Here is a 24747-nt window from a genome sequence, read left to right as displayed (position 1 = left end):
CTTGTAAGTTGTAAGTTGTAATCTTCTTAATTCTTATGGTTGTAAAATTTTGAAGACATTTAAGCATTTAACAGTTTATTACTTTGAATCTTTGATAGTTTGAACTTTGATCACTTGTTGACTTGAATACTTGATGTGTAATGTTATTGTATTTGATACTTGATAGTTTTTTTTTTGGATGAATGAAAAATTATATTAAAGACAAAGACGCAAGTACAACTTCGCAAACAAAGAGAAAGAGCTAAAGAACACTAGCAAACCACATAGAGAGAAAGAAAAAAGGGCCAAACAGGGCCGGAGCAACAGAGGCCAAACAAGGCCAAACAGCTATTTTGCGGATTTCTTCTTTTTCTTCTTTTTCTTAGAAGACTTGAGGTCAACCAAGAAATCATCTCCAAACGGGTTGTGCTCTTTAGCGGGGCGATTGCTCCTACGACACTCAGCACGGTCAGGGGCAGGTGATTGATACTTGATAGTTGATAAATGAATAAATGATAACTCATTAACTTGAATTATTTGATATCTTTACATTACAATATTACATGTTGTCTCTGTCTCTCTGACTCTCTAAGACTCTAAGAGACTAAGACTCTAAGTCTCTAACCTTGCATTTCACAGAATTTCAGTTTTACACATAGGGTCCACTTAGGAGACATAGTCAGGGTTATTTTCTCACAAATCTAAGGCCACCAATGTGTTCAAAAGGCCTTAAATAGGCTAAATACCAAGTTTCAGCCCAACCAGAGCCTTAAAACCCACCAAGATGGGCCACCGAGACTACCGCCATTTTTTGGTAGATCTCGACCGAGATCTCGCCATCTCGGTCGAGATCTCGCTTTTCTTGAGTGGCGAAATCTCGCTCGAGAGCGAGATCTCCCACCATGCCCAGGAGGTTATGTCAGATTATTCTAGGGAGACCCTGGTTGTACGACAATGCTGTATCTATATCATGGGGAGGGGAAATACTTGTGAGTTCTTACATAAATGTCAGAAAATTATACTCTTGCCTCTAAACCTACCAGGAGACATCAGAAGGAAGCAGGCCTAGAAGACCGACCTAAAAGTATCCACACAGCAAATTTCAGGTGTTCCACCCAAGGAGTTTTGACTCTTTTGAGGGATCTAGCAAAGAGAGTAATCTCATCCTAGCTCTAGTCACCAAAGCAGAGACTTCCCAACCAAAAGCAGAACACTCCTCATCCATCAAAGAGCTTCTCCAGAAATATTCAGATGTAGTACCAGCACATCTTCCTGATGGGCTACCCCCATTGAGAGATCCAGCATGCAATTGATCTCGTACCAGGACCACAACTTCCCAAGCTATCTACATATCGAATGAGTGTATGAGGAATTACAGAGACAGGCAGAGGATCTATTGAAGAAGGGATTTGTGACTGAGAGTCTTAGCCATGTGCTATACCAGACTTGTTAATTCCCAAGAAGGATGGATCGTGGAGGATGTGCGTAGATAGCAGAGCCACCAACAAGATCACAGTGAAGTGCATATTCCTAAACCAGACTTGATGATGTGCTGGACATGCTTACTGGTTCCTCAATCTTCTCCAAACTTAATCTTAGAAATGGGTACCACCAAATCAGAATCAGACCAAGGAATGAGTGGAAGACACCACTCAAAATCAGAGGAGGCTTGTTTGAAGGGAAGGTCATACGACTCATACCCATAACCTTTGGTCTGACAAATGCACCTAGCACCTTCACGAGGGTTATGACACAGGTATTCAAACCTTATATTGGGAAATTTCTGTTTGTATAACAATATTTCTACGTACAAGAAGAACCCAGAGGAGCATCCGAAGCATTTATAGCACGTAATGGATGTTTCAGGGAAGCTATTGTTGAACCTCAAGAAGTGCACTTTCATGATGCCAAAAGTGATCTTTTATCAGGATTTGGTGGCAGATGAATGAGCTTTGGACTTGGATTCGTAGTCCTGGGTGAAGAGCATCACAAACATGGCAGCATTTTTAACAGTGTCCTGATACTCTTTTCCAGCCTCCCATTACTGTCGACATCTGTCAGAGCACACTCACCTAACTTGAATTCAGAATCAGAACCCCCAAGAATGAAGTTACAAAGCTGTGGAGAAAATTTGAAGGCCCAAGACCCTTCCATGTCTATGAAGAAAAAATACATTTCAATCCTGGTATTCAGATCTGAAACTCAGGCTAAAGCCCACAAGAAGAGTACCAAGTAGTAAAATTCTTCAGCACTTGGTTTTTTCAAAATTTCGTTTTTATATCACAAAAGCAAGCGATTGATTAACCCTAAGATTGTTTAGGAGTGGTTGTCGTTTCCAATTGATGATCCAACAGCAGGAAGTAGAGAGAGGAGAGAGGTTCTCCATGCGTGAGGGAGAAGTATAGAGAGAGAAGCAGAAAGTATGGGAAAGAGGAGAAAAAAGAGGAGGTTTAGTTGGAAATTTGGAATGGGATTAAACATATACCATTCAATTTGGTAGGGACAGATGTCATGTTTTTACAAAGACATCAGGAAAATTTGAGGGATAAGAACTGCAGACAACATAAATCCTGTATCAGATCAGCCCTTAATGTTTATATATTATGTAAAACAGAAATGCAATAGGAAAAGATCAGTTGCTAAGTCAAAGACTTACAGGAAAGAGTAAGAACTTAACCTTAGAAATGGCCAAATAGGAAACAATAAGAAATTAAGCTAAACTACTAAAAAAAAAACAACAACAACAAAAAAGAAGAAGAAGATAGAAGAAGACTACTATCTAACTACAGTTAAAGAGTTACTGGCTCCAATTGAAAAAATCTAAGCCGTCCATTATCCTCTCTCTCTTATTAATTGAAGAATGGCTTAACTCTTTTTCTTATCTAACACAACTTCAACTGTATTCAGCTTAAATATAAGATTAGTCTATTAAAGACCTAATCTCTATCCACTCCCATATTTTCTCTTCCCCTCCCTTCGTCCATTGTAAATCTTTCCATGCCAACTTTAGATGTAAAACACATTCTAATAGAAAGATTTAACTCACAGTAGATAAAGTGGCAGAAATGCAGCTCATAATACACTAGGCAGACTGTCATTATCATAAAGCCTCAGAACAATAAAATGCAAAAACAGTTTTATGACTATAAATATGGTGAGGAAGTACAGAGCTCCTTTCTGACGGACCTCTTCCTTTGTGTCCTTTGAAATGGCTGGAACTGGTGAAAAATTCTCCAACTCTGCAGCCTTTTCTCTGGCAAGAGAAACAACACTCTCGGGGAACTTTGCAAACTCCGCAACATGAATACCAAAACTTTGATCACAAGCCCCCGGTTCAACCTGAAGGCTTTTATCAAATTAGATAGAACAAACAATAAATAGGTTTAATGTACATGAAATTATAAACAAGTACACTAATTACTTTAAGCAAAATACAGGAAACATACTTTAAATAAATTATCGAGAATATACTAGAGAGATCAATTGTTTCTCTTTTTTTGGTTGAACAATTGTTTCTCATAACATAGGAAACAAGCTATTATAGAACCCATAAAAACCCAATGTCAACAAGAGGAATCACTGAAAAGTCAGAAAATACCAATACCATGTGGGGTTCCTTCTTTAACAATTCAGAGCATGGTCCGTTCTCCGGCAAATTCAAACAGATCCAAGAGAGGTAAAAAAGCAAGAAAAATCATTCACCCAACATTAGAGACCTACCTTGTAAAGCATTGTCAGTTTGCGGCTTGATGAATCGATATGTGCACTGACATGATAATTTTCTACACCAAGTAACTGTCTATTAGGCTCTTTATCACTGTTACTGTGAGCTAATGCAGTCAATTCATGAAAATGTGTTGCAAACAGAGTTGGTGCTCGGGTGACCTCAACAAGATGCTCACATATAGCCCAAGCTAAACCTGAGTAAAGAAATGAACTTCGATGAATACAAAACAATAAAAGCAACTTTATCCTAGAAATACCGAAAATTAAAAAAGAAACAAAAAGTTGTTATCGAATAGGAAATAAACATATCACTTAGGAAGAGAGAGAGAGTGGCAAAAAGCAACCTACATGTAGGAATTAGGATCAGCTATGATGGTGAACTGACTAGGGACCAATATACAATTCAACATGAGGATCAGTTCATTCTTTTGGCCCTTTTGCCATTTCTCTTTTAATGCCCCAGTACCTTTTGAAAGACTACCAGTAAAATGTCATGCAATTCCTCAAATTTCCTGGAAAAGACCTATTAGCAAGTCCCTCGAGATATAATCTGGCATGCTCTAATGAAGAGAGATGCCAGGTAAATATGTGAATACCACTAAAGATATGTATGATGACATGATGACTACTGCAAGATCTGTGAGAGCTTAGAGCAAGAAAAAACAAATTAGGATTGGTTTACATCAGAGAACAGCCTAGACTGTGTTTGGTTCTGCAATTCTCTGGAAACAGCTTCAAAGGAATCATGATTCCAGTTTAAGAAAACCATTTGGTTCAAAAGTGACTCAGCATCTACATGATTCTACGGAATCAGGTGATTCTACATTTCAGTGTAAAATAGGTGATTCCATGGAAAATACCTCAATAGGTGGTTTCCATTTAGAATCACCAAAGTGATACATATGTATTTAAGGGGTTGATTCCATAGAATCATACCCATCAAGGAGGGGGGGCAGGCTTCTTCATCCTCTGCAACGTTCTCTGCAAACCCTATCCTCATCTCGATCCACAATCTGTTTAAGCTGAAGTCTGCAGAAATCATACCTGCTACCACACCCATGATGAACGGCATTTCAACCACACCCATCAAAAGGAAAAAGAGGGGGGTGGGGGGAAGCCTTCTTCATCCTCTGCAATGTTCTCTGCAGTCTGCAACATGGTAGAAGATCTCGCTCTCGAGAGAGATCTCGCCACCTTGAAAAAGAGAGATCTCGACCATCTCGGTGAGATCTCGGTCGAGATATACAATTTTTTTGCGTCAACTCGGTGGCCCATCTCGATGGGTTTTAGGGTCCCAATTGGGTTGAAATTTGGTATTTAGCTTATTTAAGGCCTTTTGAACACGTTGGTGGCCTTGGATTTGTCATAAACAACCCTATGTATGATTTCTAAGTCTACCCATAGTGTGAAACCGAAATGTAGTAGGATTAGGGAATGCAATGTTATACAACATGTAATATAGAACCTTTAAAGCATATAAATGAAAAGCAAGTATATCAAATGCATCAACTAACTTCAATGTTATCAAAATTCCATCCATATGAGTATCATAATCTCAATTTTCAAGAATAAAATAATTATACAACCATTAGAAGTTCTATATAAGTCATTAAATCATAAATTCATAAGACAAGTAGAGAATGATTGATCTTCCTTGTTGTAGATGTGTTAAGAGTAGTTGCAAGTGAAAATTCAGCCAAAATCCACAAAAAAAAAGCAAAAATTGAGAGTTCCAGCGAGATCCAGGGCGAGATATGGCGAGATATGGCGAGATATGGCGAGATATAGCGAGATATGGCGAGATATAGCGAGATATGGCGAGATCTCGAGCGAGATATCCCAACTCGCAGATCTTGACCTCCATCTCGTCTCGCCAAGGTGGAAAAACGAGATATCTCGCGAGATCTCGGCGAGATCTCACGAGATCTCCCACCATGGTCTGCAAACCCCACCCCCCCAAACCACAACCGCCGCGGGGGGGGGGGGAGGAACCCACCGCCACCGCACACCCCATGTTGAATGGCATTTCAACCACCATCTTCTTGCAAATCATCTCCATTATAGGCAAGAACAGAACAAAGAGCAACCCTGTTGAAAGAATGCGAAGAAACCCAGCAAGTATTCTCTCTGTTAGGCCTTTGGGTTTGTCATGGCTGGATTAAGTGATAAAGAGGATTGGTAATGAGAATAGCATCGTTAAAGTCATAGTTGTTAAGGCGTCGCCTAGGTGTCCGGCGCCCTCAGAGGCCTTAAATCACATGTCACCTTTTTGTAGACCACAAGGCAACCGCCTTGGGGTCTGAGGCGTCACCCCAGGCGCCTTATATGTCTTGGACCCGTGGGCAACAGACTTTTTGTTGTTTTTAAAACCAAACATGAAAGATGCCAAATCAAAGGCCCGAGTGGAAATTAACTATTGGTTGGAACTCATATGTATATATACAATGATGCTACAATGATGCTACATGGGATCAAATTGTTAGATTAACCAAAAAAAAAAGAAAAGGAAACAACAATCAAAGGACTCGAGTCTAAAGCCCTAACGCAATATCGTTGTTCTCATTCTCTCTTCCTCTCTTCCTGTTGATGACCGAGAGTTTGGCACTTGCAGCGACAGCTCAGAGGCTTGCGGCGACCAACTAGTAAGTGCTTCTACTCCCTCCTGCTTCTTCTTCTTTTTCCTTTTTTTTTTTCCTTCTAAAAAATCTGGTACAAACCAGTTACAGCACCAGTAGTTTCAAGTTGCAGCAGCACTCCGGCAAAGAGAATAACATCACTAGAATCATCTCAAGTCGAAGCGGCACTCCGGTAAGTGCTTCTAATCTCTCTGGCGACTTCTTTCTTCTTCTTTTTCCTTTTTTTCCCCTAAAAAATCTGGTACAAACCAACTGCAGGCTTGCAGCACCGGTAGTCTCAAGTTGCAGCAGCACTCCGGCGAAGTCATCACAGGCGAAGGACAAAGGTTGAGATGCTTTTTCTTATGTTTCTCTTTTTTTTTTTTTCTTTTTTTTCCTTTCATTAATCTGTGATTTTGTTAAGCCTAATAATCTTAACAAAATCAATGATCGATTTGCAATAAACTCCAACAATCTTTTGGGTGTCACCATTTTCTTAGGCGATGGTATGTCTCCGGCAAATTTTTTTTTTATTTTTATAACTCTGTTATCTGTTTCCATATATAAACAATGCTTAATCAAGGACTTTGTATGACCTATTATTGAATACCCTTATGCTCTATGCCTCTGATTGTTGCTTCAAAGACTCTCGGCCAATTTTTTTTAAAACTTTGTTTTCAAAAATGCTTAATCAATATAATTTGCCATTGGGGGCTTCATATGACCTATTATTGAATACCCTCATGCTTTAAGCCTCTAGTAGTTGCTTCTGAGATTCTCCGCCTTTTTTTTTTTAAAACTCTGCTTCCAGAAATGCTTAATCAATATGATATGCCATTGGGTACTTTGTATGACCTGTTATTGAATATCCTCATGCTCTGATAGTTGCTTTTGAGATTGTCTTAATTTCCTCATTTTGAAAAAGAATTAGAAGACACACTCATGTCATGTGCAAATCATAAAGCTTTGTGACTTGAAAATTTTGTGATTAATGACATGACATTTGATTAGTTCAACGTAGAAGCTTCATAGATGTTTAATTGGATTTGTTGTATGGCTATGTGTGTGTATATATATATATATATATCATGTTTTTTATTTGTAGATATTTCCTTGTTATTTACAATGGCCTCAAGTGACAATCCGATGCCTGTTGCTAATGGGGTTGAAGCAAGTTATGATCCCTCTAAAGACCCAAAGAGAAAGGCCAAGTCAAATGACCCAGGGTGGAAGTATGGGTATTGGCCCAAAGTGGCTGATAGAAATACAGTCAGGTGCACTTTGTGCAACAAAGACCTTAAAGGAGGAATTAGAATACAAAAGCTACATTTAGTGGGTGGATATAGGGATGCTATAAAGTGCCCCATGACCACCGCAACAATTGCCCAAGAGATGAATGCAATGTTGTTGAAAAATAAGAAGAGGGCAAATGTTACTAACTTAGATGATGAGGTGTATGATGTTCAACAAGTAAGTGGAGAAGACCATCCTACTCCTGCCTCTACTGGAGGAGGGACAGTTCCTAGTGTTGGGTTTGAGTTAAGCTCCAAGAAACCAAGCTCCGGAACTGCATCAAAGAGATTGAAAAGTACCCTCATTAAGGGACCAGTAAGGGGACCTATTGATATGCATGTTAGACGCACCCCTGAAGAAGTTGTTGATGACAGGAGGGCAAATGGTACTACTCAAACAACAATATTGAATAGAATAAGATCCTCGAAAGAAAAGAAGCAAGTGGATAACAACATCACTGATTGGGTGTATCAATATGACATTTCATTCAATGCAATTAAAGCTAAAAGCTTTCAAGTGATGGTGGAGTCTATTGCACAATATGGTTCTGGGTATAAGCCCCCAATTTACCATAAAGTCAAGGTGCCTTTATTGAAGAATGCAAAAGAAAGAACAATGGAGATGAGGAAAAGCTATAAAAAGTATTGGATGATGTATGGATGCACACTCATTTCTGATGGGTGGACTGATAAAAAGGGTAGATACCTCATCATTTTTCTTGTGAATTATCAAAGGGAACATTCTTCATTGGTTCTATGGATGCATCTAGCCATGTGCAAGATGCAAAAATGCTCTTTCAGTTATTGGATAGTAAAGTTGAAGAAATTAGGGAAGAGCATATAGTTCAAGAAGTGGCTGATAGCCTCAAATTACAAAGCAACAGGGGCATTATTAATGGAGAAGAGGACTACATTATATTGGACTCCATGTGCAGCCCATTGTCTGATCTGATGCTAGAAACATTGGGAATTTGAAACAATATGAGAGGGTGATAATTCAGGCGAAGAGAATAATCACTTTCATTTATAGGCACACAAGATTGTTGGAGGCCTTGAGACAGAAGACAAATGGCAGGGATCTTATGAGGGCTGCAGTGACTAGATTTGCCACTTCATTCTTGACACTCCAAGCTTAATGAAACACAAGGATGACTTAAGGCACTAATTCATTTCGAGGAGTGGACAAAATCCATTTGCCTAAGACAGAAGCAGGGAAGAAAGTAGCTGAAACAACATTTGCTACGACATGGAATGGAGGATTGCATTAGAGCATCACAGCCTCTTATGGTTGTATTAAGGATTGTAGATGCTGATGAAAGATTCGCATTGCCTGAAGTTTTTGTAGCCATGCAAGAGGCTAAGAGAAGAATAAAGGACAATTTTGAAGGCAAAGACGACTCTCAAAAAAAGTCACACAAATAATTGATAGGCGATGGGAGTGTCTGATGGAGAGATCTCTATATGGTGCAACCTTATTTTTTAATCCTGTGAAGTTCTACAATTCAAATGTTGTGGATGATTGGGAGTTGATTAGTTCCCTCCAAACTTCTTTCAATAAAGTTGTTGCAAGACTAGTGCCTGATGTAAATCTACAAGGTATGGTATTGCATTAAGCAAGTGAATACAAGGAAACTAGAGGTCCTTTCCCCCCAAGTATGGATAGGAAGCTAGAGGCCCTTTCTCCCTAAGTATGGCTATCAAACAGTGTACAACTATGAGTCCTCATAAGGTTTTACTTGTATGCTTTTTGTTTTTAGTAATACTTATTTTGTTTGTAACTCTTGTTTTTATATTATTTTTTTTTATTATTATTATTAGAGCAAATTGCACTGACACCCCAAAATGAAGGCTTTAAAACACTGACACCCCACTTTATGTTTTAAAAACACAGACACCCCATTCATTAAACACACTAGTCCATTCTGTTAGTAAAACCATTAACCCATTGTTCATTTTTCTTTAATTCCAAAAATGCCCTTACCCTATCTATTCTCTCTCCTCACTCTCTCTCCTCAATTGGATCTCCTCTGCTTCACCCTGTCCACCTTCACCTCCGGTACCACCAGCAACGCCACCAAGAAAGAAAGATCAGCAGCAGAGGAGATGTTAAATGTGTATAGGAATATCCCGATGAGACAAAATTGGTACAGATAGATTAGAGAAACGAGCTTTCAATGGAAGCGCTGAATCACTTCGGATTTGGGATATGCTATAACCCCAAGACAGAAGCAAAGAAAAGGAGAAACCTTAGCAAATTCAAGTTCATCAGAGTAAGTAGTAATGGTGGTGTTCAAACTGATGACTCTATCACCACATTCTATGCTGGCAAACACAAATGGGCAGAACGCCTCTTGGCGACTTCCAGTTCTTACCCTCTTCTTCTTCCCCTGAAACCCTTGATCGGCAGGATTCCACTTCTTCAGTCATTCCTCCAACTGCAGCACCAGAGCGATATGTTTCACTTCCCATCGATTTCTATAAGGTATTAAAGCCTTTTTGCACATTCTACCAAAAAAAACAAAATCTGTGTTTGACATTTGTACATTTTATAGGTGTTAGGTGCAGAAACTCAATTCTTGGAGACGGCATTAGGAGGGCTTATAATGCTAGGGTTCTAAACCACCCCAATACGGCTTCAGTCACGACGCATTACTCAGCCGAAGACAGATTCTTCAGGCCGCTTCTGAAACCTTAGCGAATTCCAAGTCAAGAGTATCTTGATGGCCTTCTGCAGATGTCGATGACTCGTCTTGAAGACGAGTTCCGATTGCTTATTGAACGGAGAGGCGAAGCTTTTGATCTTGCTCTTTCGACCGATGTTTCTGAGACTACTGCGACTAGGAACTTCTCCTATGGCTCCGAAGATGATGAAGATGAAGATGAGTACGGCGGCGTCAACAGAGACGGAGAGGATCTTATCCCCGTCGCACACCTTGTCTCCGATTTTGATACTTTGATCGATGCTCTTCCCTCCGGGGCCATCAATGATCTCCACGAAATTGCCAAGCGATTGAATGGTAGCTGCTGGATATGGCAAGGAGTGCTCGCATTTGTACAGTAGATACCGAAGAAAGTTTTTGGAAGAAAGTATTTCTAGGTTAGGGTTGCAGAATCTGAGCATCGATGAGGTTCAGAGAATGGAATGGACGGAACTCAAAGATGAGATTGACCGTCGGATCAAGGCTGCCAATGTTGTTCTTCGAATTATTTTCCCCAGTGAACAGAGACTTGTGATCGGGTCTTCTTTGGCCTCTCCTCTGCTGCTGATCTTCCTTTCTTGGCAGCGTTGCTGGTGCTACCGGAGGTGAAGGTGAAGGTGAACAGGGTGAAGCAGAGGAGATCTGAGTGAAGAGAGAGAATAAATATGGTAAGGGCATTTGTGGAATTAAAAAAAAATTGAACAGTGGGTTAATGATTTTACTAACAGAATGGACTAGTGTGTTTAATGAATGGGGTGTCTGTGTTTTTAAAACATAAAGTGGGGTGTCAGTGCTTTAAGTCCTCCATTTTGGGGTGCCGGTGCAATTCGCTCTTATTATTATTATAGTTACTTGGTGGAATAAACATTGAGGAAATGCTTTTGAGCTTACAAGGAATGCACGAAGTATACTAGGCCTTTGTTCTTCCTCCTCTGGTTGTGAACAGAATTGGAGCACATTTGACTTTGAAAGTATTAAGTGATTTAAATATTTAAATACTTTAAGTTTAAAATTTTGAAAGAATGGCTTGGGATTCTCTTCAATTGCTTATGAATTCAGATTCACACCAAGAAGAGGAATAGGATGGAACATGAGAAGTTGAATGATCTCGTTATTCAATACAATCGACATCTTCAAGAAAGGTCCAATAAAAGGTGATTACATAATAGAAATTATGATCTCTACTCCTTGATGAGCTTGAATAGAGCAGTGAGAGGATGGTTAGTTAGCCTGATGATTTAGTCCATCCTAAGGGTGATCTTACTAGGACCACTGCTAATAGAGCTATGGAAGCATCTGCATCACTTAAGGGTCAGAATAGACCAAGGTCAACCAAGTGAATCAACATCTGCTGGAGTTAATTTATGCTACTCAGTACTCACGTCGTAGGTCTTTGGAGAGGGTAGTTAAGGAACATGACTCTGAGTCTAATGGAGACAAGAAGTGGTAGATTTGCATGATGATGAGAATATTGTAGATGATTATGGTCTAGGACAAGTACCTCTTCGAAGCAAAAACAACCTTGAAAAGATCTCCCACTTGCTATCATTTTGCTTGATGATGATTATAACTAGTTGATTTATACTTTTCTATTGGGAATTTTGGATATGGATTTCATGGATTTTTATTGGGAAATTTTGGATATGGATGTTTTGTTATATTTCGAATTTGGACTTTAGATTTTAGATATAAGAGGGATTGTTTGCTTAAATATTCAAAACTTTGTATTTGGATATTTGGCTATATGCTTTGTTTATTTTCTTCTTCTACTCATGAGAATATTTGGCTATATGTTTTGTTTTATTTTCTTCTCCTATTTCCTAATACTAGACAAATGGCAGATGAGGATATTACTTAGCAACATGGAGTCCCTATGGATATAAGAAGACAAAGTACTACGTTTAACTACTGTGGTAGAGTCATCCATGGAGGTAAAAGAAGGTTCAAGCAACACTCGGTTGGAGGTTATGTAGATACACTATGTACCGCCAAGTCCCTCCTAAGGTGCAGGAAGCTATTGCTGAAAACTTATATCAAGTGGAGTTGGCTAGAACTCAACAACATAGAGGAGTTAGTGGAGGAGGTGGAGCTGCAGGTGCTGGTGGAGGTGGAGTTGCAGGTGGTGTTGGTGACGTTTAATGAAGGTATGTTGTCTACTTGTTTTGCTTATGCATCTATGTATTTACTATTCAGTCCCAATTTTATCGTATCTTGATTCTTGAATTCAATTGCTAATGATAACATGATACTTGGAATTTATTTAGGACATACTATGTGTGGTTTGTAGTAAGTTGGATGACATAAGGTAGGCTAATGTTAATTCTTTTACTAAATAAAATATGATGGATTTATATTAAACTAGAGTGTATGAGATGTACACTAAAAATTTCACTTAAAACGCCTCGACCACCTCAAAAGCGCCTCATCGACTCATTGCTCAACTAGCCTAAACCGCCTTGTGTTGCCTCGTCGCCGTGACAACTATGGTTAAAGTTGTAGAAGACGACTCTCTGTTTCACGATGAGCACCAAAAATATTAGATTGAAGGTGAGTTGGGAAGAGAGAGAGAGAGATGAGGTGGAGACAAGGAGGTAGGAAATGCCCCATGAAAAAGAGGAAATTGCTTAACTGGACTGAACCTAAGTGGAAACCCACCTACTTGAACTGCCATGAATAAAGTAGAATCTTGAGCAAGCTTGGAGATACTGAACAAATACCTACTTCCTTGTTCTTCTTTTATCTTATCCATTTGTGGTTGAAACGTAGTTCACCCAATTTGTTCAATGATTATTTTTACTTTTTTGGGTAGAAAAAATTATTTGTAAGGTTAAGAAGATAACATATTGCACTGAATTATAACAAATTAACAATAAAAACTAAAAACAAGGCAGTGTAGATAGGGGTGCATATAATATAATGAGGGTAATTAAATGGTTTTTCAAGTTAATCAAGTTGAATCCAATTACAAAATCAAGGTAACCAAATGGTTTTTTAGACACATTCACTTGTTAGGATCAGGAGAACCAAACAGTTTTTCTATTACAAATTTATTCCTACGGAATCTAATTCTATTGAATAATGATTCTCTAGAAACACAATTCTAATGTTGACTCCAAGGAATTGCAAAACGAAACACAGCCTTAGGTCTTATGACGGACATCCTAACCAAAATCATTTAAGGCTAACAAGTGTGTTTGAGCACAAAGGTCAGAAGACGGTATTCCTACCACTCAACCTTCCAGAAGAAGCTAAAAAGAAGCAGGTCCTCAGGATAAACCAGAATACTACAAACCAATACCAGAAGCTCCTAGTGGTTCCAACCCAAGAAACAAGAGGAAGGCAATTGAAGACTTTAAAGCATTAAGTCAGAGCAAGGTAGTTCCACAAACTTGTTGGGAATGTATGTTTTAAAAAAGGGGAAGCTGACGTAACCAGAGGGACCCCCTTCCTAAGAAACCCCAAGAGCCTAAAGGAAGGAACACAACCCAAAACCATGTAGCCATACAGGAAGGCTGAACCATATGGGGGGCATCACCTTTTGAGTCCCTTTTGGTCTGGTTAGGTGCAGCATAATTTTGGAGACCAAACCTACTTTTACTTTGCTATTTCAGTCCTTGTCCGTTATTCACATAGTCCCATTCCAAGTAGGAGGGAATCTTATTTCAAATTGGATTCCTTCTAAAGTTAGGAGTTTCTTTTAATTCTACAATTATTATTTATTTGGGCCCTCACAAAAGAATTTTTTCCTTAATTAGTTTCCTAGTTAAGTCATAGATTGAGTATAAGTTCCATTCCAAATGGAACTCCTTGTTTGTTGAATCCTATTAGGAAATCCTTCATGTAATGGCGATTAATAGCCATTCACCTGTAAACAAGGCAAGTTGATGATCAATAAAATCTGTGATTGAAGAATATTGAGGAGTTTTAGAGAGTTTGCAGAGAGGAGAGACTGCAGCACTTTGAGATCTATATTCTTTGCAACTTTTGTTAATCAACCCTCATCTACAGCAAGTACACACCCCAATTCCCAGCCCCCACCTCTCCCTTCTCCTTCTCCCATCCGCAGCCCCCGTCACCACCCTAATTTCTTCAAAACCAGCCCCTATCCCTTTCCTCCAATCCCTGCGGCAGCCTGCCCACACCCCTCCCTACCCTATTTCCCCATCCCCTTCCATTGCCTAGCTCCTTTATTTTCTATTTCTTCTTGTTCTTCTCTCCTTGCGGCAGCATAGGAAACCGAGAATTTTCCCAACCCTACCAAAGCCTAGTTTTCCTATATTGTCTAATCCCCACCCCCAATTCCCTTACCTTCCTAGGAACACCTTCCCCTTTCCCTCACTCACTCAAGCCCCCATCTCAGGCCGCCCTATCCCCTCCCCTAAACCTTTGTGATACCCAATTTTCTCTTTTCTCTTAAAACCCTAGAAACCTTGTGATGTAAACTAGGTCTAGGGTTAGGGGTATTTTAGTAATTTCCCTATACTTAGCGTTTGCCCCAGGAAACTCCGGCAAAGGGGGAGGGATTTCGGGTACTTTACGGCTTGTGTTACAGAATTTCAGACTTGTATTCTTCTGAAAACTAAACTCCAGATTTGAAATTTGAATTCAAAAGTCAGAAGTAGGGTTAGGGTTGACTCGGATAGGGTTAGGGATGGGGGAAGGCCTTGCTGCAGCTGTAGTTCAGGGCTACTGTAGCTGCTGTTCTGCAGTTTTTAGAACTGCGGGGATGGGTTTGGAACTTGTAATGTGTTCAGCACTTGAGATAAAGTCAGATTTCAAGGAGATTAAAATTCTGCAAAATCTCAAGGAAGAAGATGAAGGGCAGGTTTTTCTAAAGTTAGGGAAGTGTGGCTGAATCAAAGAAACTGACAGTAGGGATGGTACCTAGGGGTTTAGGCAATCCTAATGGAGGTAGAAGGGGCTTGGACAAGGCTGGGAATCAAGGTTTCCTAATGGGAGTAGGATTTTGCCACCTTGAGAAAGGAGGGGGAGGGAGGCCTGCAGTGCTTGGGGAAGGGGCTGGGTGAATTGTGGGCTGAGGGGAAGGGCTTGGGACGATCGTGGGAGTTGGGGAATGCTGCTGTTAAGGTACAGCAGCAAAGGGGAAGGGATTCTTGGGCTACGCAAGCAAGGAAAGGGGAGGGGAGGGGCTGCGGACAAGGAAGGGAAGCAGGGAAGGGTGGGCGACGGTGCTGAACTTACTGAGTTTGGACGCTTGATGGCTTTGATGATACTTGTGGTCTGCCGGGCTGAAGAAGATGAACTAGAAACTTTGAACAAAACACTCAACCAAGGCGTACCCAACAAGGAGACCCTGAACCTCAACTTAATCAAGTTTATTAATCATCAAAACTGAAATAAAATTGTATGAAGAGGCTATTTATAGCATAAAAGAAAGACTCTGAACCAACTTTGGAACCCTTAACAGATAAGGTTCCAATTACATCTTGAACTGGACTCTTAATATTAAAGCAACTCCTAACAGATAAGGAATCTTATCTTGTCACAACTAACTTGGGACTCATTCATAATAACTTTAATTCAAACTGAAACTCTTCCAAACAAAACCAAACCTAACACAAATTAGCAAATTGGACTCAAAAGAAAATTCTGGAAAATAATTTCAGACATAAAGTAAGGGCTAAAATACCCCTCAAAAGGGTTCCGACCAGCTTAAGGTGGCTTCTTGGAGCCATTCTAGGGCCCCCACTTAGAACTTCAGCCAGGGGGTCTTTGTGTTCACATCACCTATATCTTAGTTTTCAATCATACTTTACAAAACCCTCAACTTAACCTCGTTGGACTTTAGGAACATCATCCCATCTCCCTACCCTAGCTTTGATCCCAACCCTAACCCTAGCTTCCACTTTAGAAACTTAAAAATGGAGGAAACTTTAATTAGTTAAACCCTAGAATTTTGGAATCGAATCTGAACCCTAAAATTAAAACAGAAAAATGCAGGTTTAATTTTACCAAACCCTAATCCTAAACCTATTGAGTAAACCCTATACCTCTTCCCTCGTCAACCCTTAATCATGGTGGGAGATCTCGACCGAGATGGCGAGATCTCGGTCGAGATCTACCAAAAAATTGGCGTAATCTCGGTGACCCATCTAGGTGGGTTTTAGGGCCCCGGTTGGGCTGAAATTTGGTATTTAGTCTATTTAAGGCCTTTTGAACACATTGGTGGCCTTACACTTGTGAGAAATTAACCCTAACTATGTCTTCTAAGTCAACCCTATGTATAAAACCGAAATGTAGAGATATCAAGTAATTCATGTTATCAACTATAAAGTATTAAATACATTACACATCAAACTATCAAAGAACTTAAATGGCTTCAAAATTTTACAACCATAAGAAGTTTTAAACTTTTAGTAAGTCATAAATCATAATCCATAAGTTCACAATCACAATCACAAGAGTATGTGAGTAATAAGATTACAAGACTACAAGACAGCAAGAGTGTCACTCAGCATTCTGCATCAACTAATTCTGAACAGTGGCCACATATGACTCCCAAGTCAACTCATCACTATAGTATGTCACATATAGGTTTAAATGTCACATTAAATTGGTTTCCATGAAAGTTAGATCAAAGCTTGTGGATCAACATATATTTACACTAAACTCACACACCCATTGTAGAATATTCTATTTGAAAAAATTCAAATTTGGGGGAAAATCTTACCTTTGTTGTAGATCTAGTTAAAATAGGCTTGAATGATGATAATTTGATGTTTTAAAGATGTTTAGAAGTTGAATACCCAACAAATTCCAACAAAAAAAATCAAGTTTCTGGCAATTTTTTATGGTTGCAGCGAGATATAGGCGAGATCTCGGTGAGATATGGCGAGATCTCTGCGAGATATGGCGAGATCTCGGCGAGATGTGGCGAGATCTCCCATCTCGCAGATCTCGCCTCTCATCTCGTCTCGCTATGTCAAAATAGCGAGATCTCCCACCATGCCCTTAATACCCTAGACCTCTAGAAACCCTAGCCACAGGGTTTAGATGATGTAAGCAGGAATCCTCCCCCCAGTCAAAACCCTACTTTGGGCCTAAACCCAAACCCAAATGGCGCACCTAGTGGGCTAGCCGAACCCTACCAGGGGCATAATGTCATTTTCCCACTTCTTTTGGTAATTATTTTATTCCAGTAATTTTTGTTTAATTTTTGTGAGTCCATATCTGATTTTACTCCTTTAGTTGAGTTAATAATTTGAATTCTAGTTAAATTGGAGTCCTAAATAAAATCTGTTTGAAGATAAGATTCTTTTTGGATAAGGTTTGTTTTATTTAGGTTATTATTCATTGAGCTGTTTAAGTCCATTTAGGTTATACCTTATTTGAGTCCAAGTCTTTTCCCTCCAATTATAAGGCTATATATAGCCCATTCTAGTGCATTGTAAAGACATGTTGAATTGAATAAAGAATCTGAACTTGAGGGAATGGAGTTGTGGTCTTCCTGGGAGGGCCACGGCGGGTTTTGAGAGTCATCTTCTTCAAGCTTCTTCAAGTTTTTCCATCTTCTACATCAGTTCAACAGTTCCAGCAGCTTTCAAGCCCTAATCCAATGAGTACAGCCCCTTTCCCTTCTTTTTCATCAAGAACCCTTCCTCCCTTTGGCAGCAGTCATGAAACCCCTCTCTCACCCATCGCGGCCACCAGGAAGGCCCTCCCACCCCCTACGATCCTCCCCAAACCCTTCCCCCACCCCTGTGACACACCTAGGCAGCACCCCACCTTCCCCTACACCTCGCAGCACCCCCTCCCCCTTCTTTTCTCACTCGCCCCCCCCTCCTTCTAACTTGTGGCAAATCAAAAAATAAATAAATAAAGAGAAGAAGAAAAAAGAAAAGAAAAGAAGGAATTGAGAAAGATTGCCCAGGATCCAAGATCTCCAAAACCCTACCCAAGATCATCCCTAAACCCCTCCCATACCCAACCACAGGTCTCCTAGAAACCTCCCATCTCTTGTTTCATCCTTTTAATCATCCCATATTAATTTTGAGATATTTCCCCCCTAACCATCCCAGACTACTTTGTTAAATCCTTTCCATCCCATATTAATTTTGAGATATTTCCAACCCTACCATATTGATCCAAACTGTCTCCTTCTTCTTTCCCATCCTCCCTAGGATAAATTTAGTTTCCCAAAATCATACCTTGGGATATTTTTAAAACCCTAATATCTCCCCAACCTTTCCATAGCTCTTCCCGAGTATTCCTTTTTACCCTAAGTCAACCCATTAGAATTTTAGGGAATTATCTCAATAAACCCTAACCCGAGAATTGGTTACAACATTAGAAGTCAAACTCCTCCATCCGCAGAGTGTAATTAGCTCTAATCAGTTGTTGTCCACCTCCAAATTGCCATAGAAGACCTAATAGCAGGGTGTTTACAGCCCTAATTTACTGCTGAATCAACCAAAGGGTCCTGGAGACCGGTCCTTGACTTGGGAGTTATATCACTAACATATCCAATTAGGAAGGAAACATCTCTAGATAATCTTTACAGAATGACAATGCAAGACATCATCTTTCCACTTCTATACTTTGGTCTAATGTAGCAAAATGCGCAATTTTCCCAGGTGCAAAGTACGGACACTTTCCCTCTTTCCCATGATGACCCATTATTCAACAATTTACCCTAGTCACTTTCTTACACGTTATTGCAGATACTGAGCTTATCAAACACAAGTACACAAAGATATACAGCATCAATTTTTCCCTAACATAGATTCTAATATGGAGTTGTACATAAAATTCAATATATGAGCAGGAAAGTCGAGAAAACACATTCAGTTGCTTTATCTCAATCATTTACAGAACATGAAATGACTTGAAAGAGTAAATCAGGTTCAGAAAAGTCACTATGATAGCTTGATAAGGAAGCTCTTGTAACATGTCCCTTCTTTTCGGCCACAAAGATTGATGATTTGACATACTAACCACTGGATAGGTTCAGGATCCACTTGATAACCACAAATTAACCTTTGCAAACTGTCTTAAATGTACAGTTTAGCACATGACTTCCTTGGCTTTTTAACTTTTCTAGCCTATCTCATCTCATGGAACTTCCAAACAATTTTAAACCTACGTAATAACACCAGTTGTCATAGGGGATTTCTTTTTCTCCTTAAGGTAAATTGATCATGTGGACAACAAACTACCAAAGAGAAGTTATTTTAAGGTCACTAGGTGAGACACAAGTTCTTAATCCAGCCCTGATGGAACGATGCCCTTAAACTAATGGCAGCGGTAACAGCTGAACCTTTGAAAGAATTAGGGTTCCAGAATATTAAGGGGAAACTCCAATCAGTACAGTTATAGAAACAGATGTATATACTTAATCATTAATATAGGTATTAGATTGTATTGTATTAAGAGATATACATATGCATGTCAAAAAGGCAATTCTAAGTCATAGTTTTCTCAATCTGAAAAGAAACTAAAAAATTATGAACTGTTTAACAGCAGGTAAGACAGACCAAATCCATCGTAAGTTGATGTTCCACGGCCTAACTCGTCAATAATTACAAGAGACTTGTCAGATGCTCCTTTCAATATTGATGCAGTCTCAAGCATTTCTTGCATGAATGTGGAGATCCCGCGCAACTGAGGAAAAATAGCCAAATAAGAAACTATTTTTAAGATGGTCAGCAAACAAGACACTTGGAAGTTGTGCACTCATTAGTCTGAAATAACAATAAACTTTTAAGGAACAACAGTGAATAGATGATGCAGGAAATTACAATTTGGGTCAAGCCGTCAAGGACTGTCATGTGAAGATTATAATGGATAACCACTGTATTCAAGTGAAACCACTACATTGAAGAGAAATAAACTTGCAGGGAGAGGCAAAATTGGTCAGGCATTCAGGACTTTGAACATTGGTTTTGCTTATTGTTTTCCCAAGGGGCACTTTTGTGGTTTGACTTGAATTTGATTTAGATTCCGTCCAGCATCTATTCAGTCCAGTTCTTCAAACAATGTTTAGCTTTTTAGAGTTGGAGACCACCAGAAAATTGAGGAACCAGTGTCTCAGCTTCCAAATCTACATAAAAGCATCCCAGCCTTGATTATCTTACATGTTTGATTAATGGAAAAGTTATTCTTTATTATTGCAGAGTCGTTTGCCTGCATAGTGATATATTGGTGAGATAGCAGTTTCCTTGGTGATCTTCGAGGATATGAATTCATGCTACTAAATACGATGAGGGATTTCTCTTTCAACCCACAACTTTGCTCACAGTTCTCCATTTTGTCAGTGACGCACTTGCATGGGTCTGAAGTCTTAACATCCCAAAAAGATCATCCAGAAGAGCAGTTTTTTATGAGAAGACAGCCTAGTTCATGTCTTGAACAGCAGATGGGCTACTAAAAGAGCAGCAGGTAGGCATCACAATTCACAGGTTGCCGCAGATAAAATTGTGTTTTTTTTTCTTTTTTCGAGGCGACTCGAAAAACAGAATGTGAATGGCTCACTATATGGTTATGTCGGTCTCTGATACCATGTGACAGATGTAACCAGAGATAAACCACTGAGAAGAGATTTAGGAAGAAGAAGAAGAAGAGGAGTTGGGAGACTCCCGTGGAACTAAACCAAAAGTCTCCCCCATGATGCTTATGTAAGTTAAGCAGAATAGTTAGTTTAGAAATGATACTTTCCTAAACTAATTCCAATTAAATAGAAGGCAATTACCTCCAAAAAGAAAACTAAACCTATGGTTAAAAAAATAACTAAAAGGGTTAAACCGAAAAACAAATTGGACAACTAATATCTACCGTATCCCACATATAGCGTACAAAACTAACACCCATGTACTCCATTGGTAGGATCGGAGATGCAGTTCATCACAATGAACTACCTTTGAGAGTTTGTCACATCTTCTGAGCAAATGTGAATATCAAACAAAAAGGTTCAGCATTCTGGATTTGAAATATCTATTCCTTCAAGCACAACAACCTAGAGATGAAGCTTTTTATCATGAAATACCTCGTAGTAATTAAGCTGAAGGTCGTGCTTGGCATGTTGGTCAGTGACCACTTGCTGAATGCTTGGTCATGGGCTTAAGTCCGGGAAACAGCCTCCCTGGAGACAGGGGTAAGGCATATCTGACCCTCTCCAGACTATGTTAAGTCAATGGGTATGACCTCCCAGTCATTAAGCTCAAGCAGAGAACAGGTTTGTTTCTCCTCAACAAGTAACTCAGATGGCATCCTTGTTCCTAATCCAAACTCAACAGAGTTAGGCTGTTCCCAAAGGGGCAGAATTGATGAACTTGCATGTTTGTGGTCAGAGAGGCATCACTCAATCTGGAAATCCAAGCCCAGCAAAAACCTGGATTCTGGTGTAATAGGGTTGGTATGGGCTACTCAATTCTGTTATATAGGTAGCTAATGTGGGAAATCTAGTCAATGTTTTGCTAGAAGTACTTTTTTTCTCTCTTTACATTATTACAGTGACTCAAGATTATGCAGAGATTGAGTAAGAATATACTTGAGCTAAAAGCTAGTTTCCAGCAAGAATTGAGAGGTTAATTAATTGCTGGATGATTCTTCCTACCTTTTCAAACCTCCCTCTTCCAATCTGTTTCTTCTCTCGTCTGATCTCTTCCTTAATTGCTAAGCTTGACCTTTATTTGTCTTCTCTTTTCCTTCTTATCCAACTTTTTATTCCTTGTTCTCTCTCTTATTGTCAGACATGTTTCCAGGAGAAATCTGCAGCCCAAAGTCTGCCAACAAACACCTTTTAATCCTTTATCACTGTCCTTGCACCCTGAAATCTTGTGCTTCAGTAACCTTCCCTTGCGCAACCAAAACATTGGAACCTCACTTCCCAAAACTAATCCTATTGAAATCATATATCAAAACTCAAGAATGATTTAGTTTCTACGCCAAATCAAGTTGCTTGAACGAATATTATGTTATTGCTTAAGAGACTTTTGGTTCTGTTATTGACCACTTCAATGGATTGATAATTGCTAATCGTCCCCTAAAATTTCAGGTTGGTCCATGGTTATCTGACAAATATTCTTCACTTGGAGTGACTCTAGGTTGTCACTGCCTGTGAGTGTTATCATGAAGGAGACGGAATAATTATAAAAAATTGCAACTAAAAAGTATCTGTTAAAATTACTTCACAACCCTTGCCTTTCATGTTCTCTACTGTTTTATCACTCCCTATAGTAACTTCCAAAATTGTCCTTTTCCATGTAAAATTGATTTCCTGATCTGCTTCTCACCAAGGGCCTGACTTTGTCTTCAAAGTTACAAAATAGCCACTTATCCCTTTATTGGGGAATTTCCTCATTTTAGTGAGGCCCCTATTCACCCAAAAGCAGGGTATGTGACCAGGGGCTGCATTAATCTGATTGGCATTTGGCTGTCCTGGATGAGATTTATCTATTTTGAGGTGTTAGTAATTCTTCATTGCCCTTTGAATGCCCTCAACCTGCACCACACCACTTCTGTTCATGCATTCTTTATGCCCAATGCCAGATTGCCAAACCATGTAAACATTCAAGAATATAAACAGGGACCACCCAAAACTGAAACCAAAAAATATCAATTCCAACATGCAACATTCTAAAATTTGATAGGGAAGTCAGAAAATCATGAACAGCGAAAGAAATTCTTAGTAGCATATTTACAAACTCTATAATTATGGAGATGGAGGATGACATGAAAGAAACTTCAGCAGAGTCCTCATTACTAACACATGTAACCAATGGATTTGCAATGCTTCATTTATGCATCAGTCTAAGATTGAATTTCACAATTAAAGAACTTCTACGAGTGATTAACATGCTTTGACTCACTTGGCAATCTCCCGCACCCACACGAGCAAAAATACAATCACGAACACTGATATTTGCATTTTCACAAGGAACAAAAGAACCAACTTGTGCCATCAGGATGTTCACACCTACCTGCTAGCAGCAACAAGTGACGTGTTCAAGCCAATCAGGAAGAAAACATATTGGTGACATAATACCCACTAATATGCAAATTAATTTATAGGATATGCTTACAAGTTTCTCCACACAGATGTATAGACAATTATTAAGATGTTGTCAAAGGAATAAAGGATTATCTCTAGCTTGTCTATCTCTTTGTTTCAGCTACTTATATGCTGCCTAGAATTCACCAGAAAACCATAATCTAGTTTAGCTCCCCATTATTTCTCTTTCAACCAATCTCCAAATAAAAGGTATAGATAGTGTACATGTTGTGGATGTTTCCATAGAGCCCTTACGATGGGTTACAATGTGTGTTTGTCATTAGAAATAAATGTGGTCATCTTAGGAGAAAACTTGAGCTTCAATGTGAAAGTTGCTAGTTCTTTAAAGAGTTGAATATGAGCTTGGACGTATCTGAAATACAATTGGTATATGTCCATGATTAAACAAACAACACCACGTAATAGCAAATCAAAATAGAAACAACAAAAACACAAAGATTTAATGTGTTTCACACACCAATATAGAGTGCTACGTCCATGGGCGAAGAGGAAGAAAATTTTCACTGCGGAAGAAGTATAGAAGGAGATCTCACAACCAATCACCAAAAACGGGCATTACAAGAACTCTCACCCAAAATCCTAACTAAAAATCTCAAATCTTCAATAATGTGGTAGGCAAACTTGACACACATATATATAGACTCCAATCAGGTAAAGAGCTCGACCCATCGGGTCGGGTAGTACCACACCGTAACCCCTGCTCCCCCTCCATAAACCGAGATCAGTGGTGGGCTCTAGGCTTGGGCCCTCCGCTTCCATCACAAATCTCCAAAAGAACAGGTCATTCGGGTCGCCCACCAAAAGTATGTTGGTGTGGGTCCATCTTTGAAAACAAGGACAAGAATTCGGGTCACAACACAAAAATCTCCACCTTAACCTAAATTCTCCGACAAAGCTGAAAAATCTTCATCTTCTCCAACAGCCCCTTGATGGGCTAAGCTCTAATGCGACCAACTCCAATCAAGTCCAAGCAATGCTTGAACTTAGCAATACACAAAGGCTTTATCAATATATCAGTTGGATTGTCTTCAGTACCAATCTTCAACACTTGGATATTACCTTTAGCAACAATCTCTCTGACATAGTGATATTGAACATCAATGTGCTTCATCCTCACATGATACATCTAATCTCTAGTCAAGTAAATAGCATTCTAGTTATCACAATGGACAACAGTCACCTCTTGAATAAAATGAGTTCTTTATTCAAGCCTTTAAGCCAAATAGCTTCTTTAACATTGTCATATACTCTACTTCTGTTATAGATAATGCAATTGTAGCCTGTAAAGCAACCTTCCAACTGATCACACAACTGCCCAAGGTAAACACATAACCTGTGAGTGACCTTCTTTTGTCAAAATCACTTGCATAATCTGAGTCAACATAACCTATCAACTTGTCACCATT

At 39.3% G+C, this 24747-nt stretch overlaps 1 protein-coding gene across 1 annotated transcript in view; it reads right to left on the bottom strand.

Moving 5' to 3' along the window:
- LOC149012411 (DNA mismatch repair protein MSH2-like) overlaps positions 1-24747 on the bottom strand; it is a 44146-nt gene that overhangs the window by 8875 nt on the left and 10524 nt on the right. Inside the window, exons 9-12 of the mRNA XM_089160044.1 lie at positions 23139-23249; positions 19806-19932; positions 3700-3899; positions 3166-3318 (exon numbers count right to left, since the gene is read on the bottom strand). Coding sequence (XP_089016170.1) covers positions 3166-3318; positions 3700-3899; positions 19806-19932; positions 23139-23249 — 591 coding nt within the window. The remainder of the gene's footprint in view (positions 1-3165; positions 3319-3699; positions 3900-19805; positions 19933-23138; positions 23250-24747) is intronic.

The sequence above is a fragment of the Hakea prostrata genome, chromosome 6 (assembly GCF_041222555.1).
Source record: "Hakea prostrata isolate BN-2017 chromosome 6, UWA_Hpros_2, whole genome shotgun sequence".
NCBI lineage: Eukaryota > Viridiplantae > Streptophyta > Magnoliopsida > Proteales > Proteaceae > Hakea > Hakea prostrata.
This window is presented reverse-complemented; position numbering and strand designations above follow the sequence as displayed.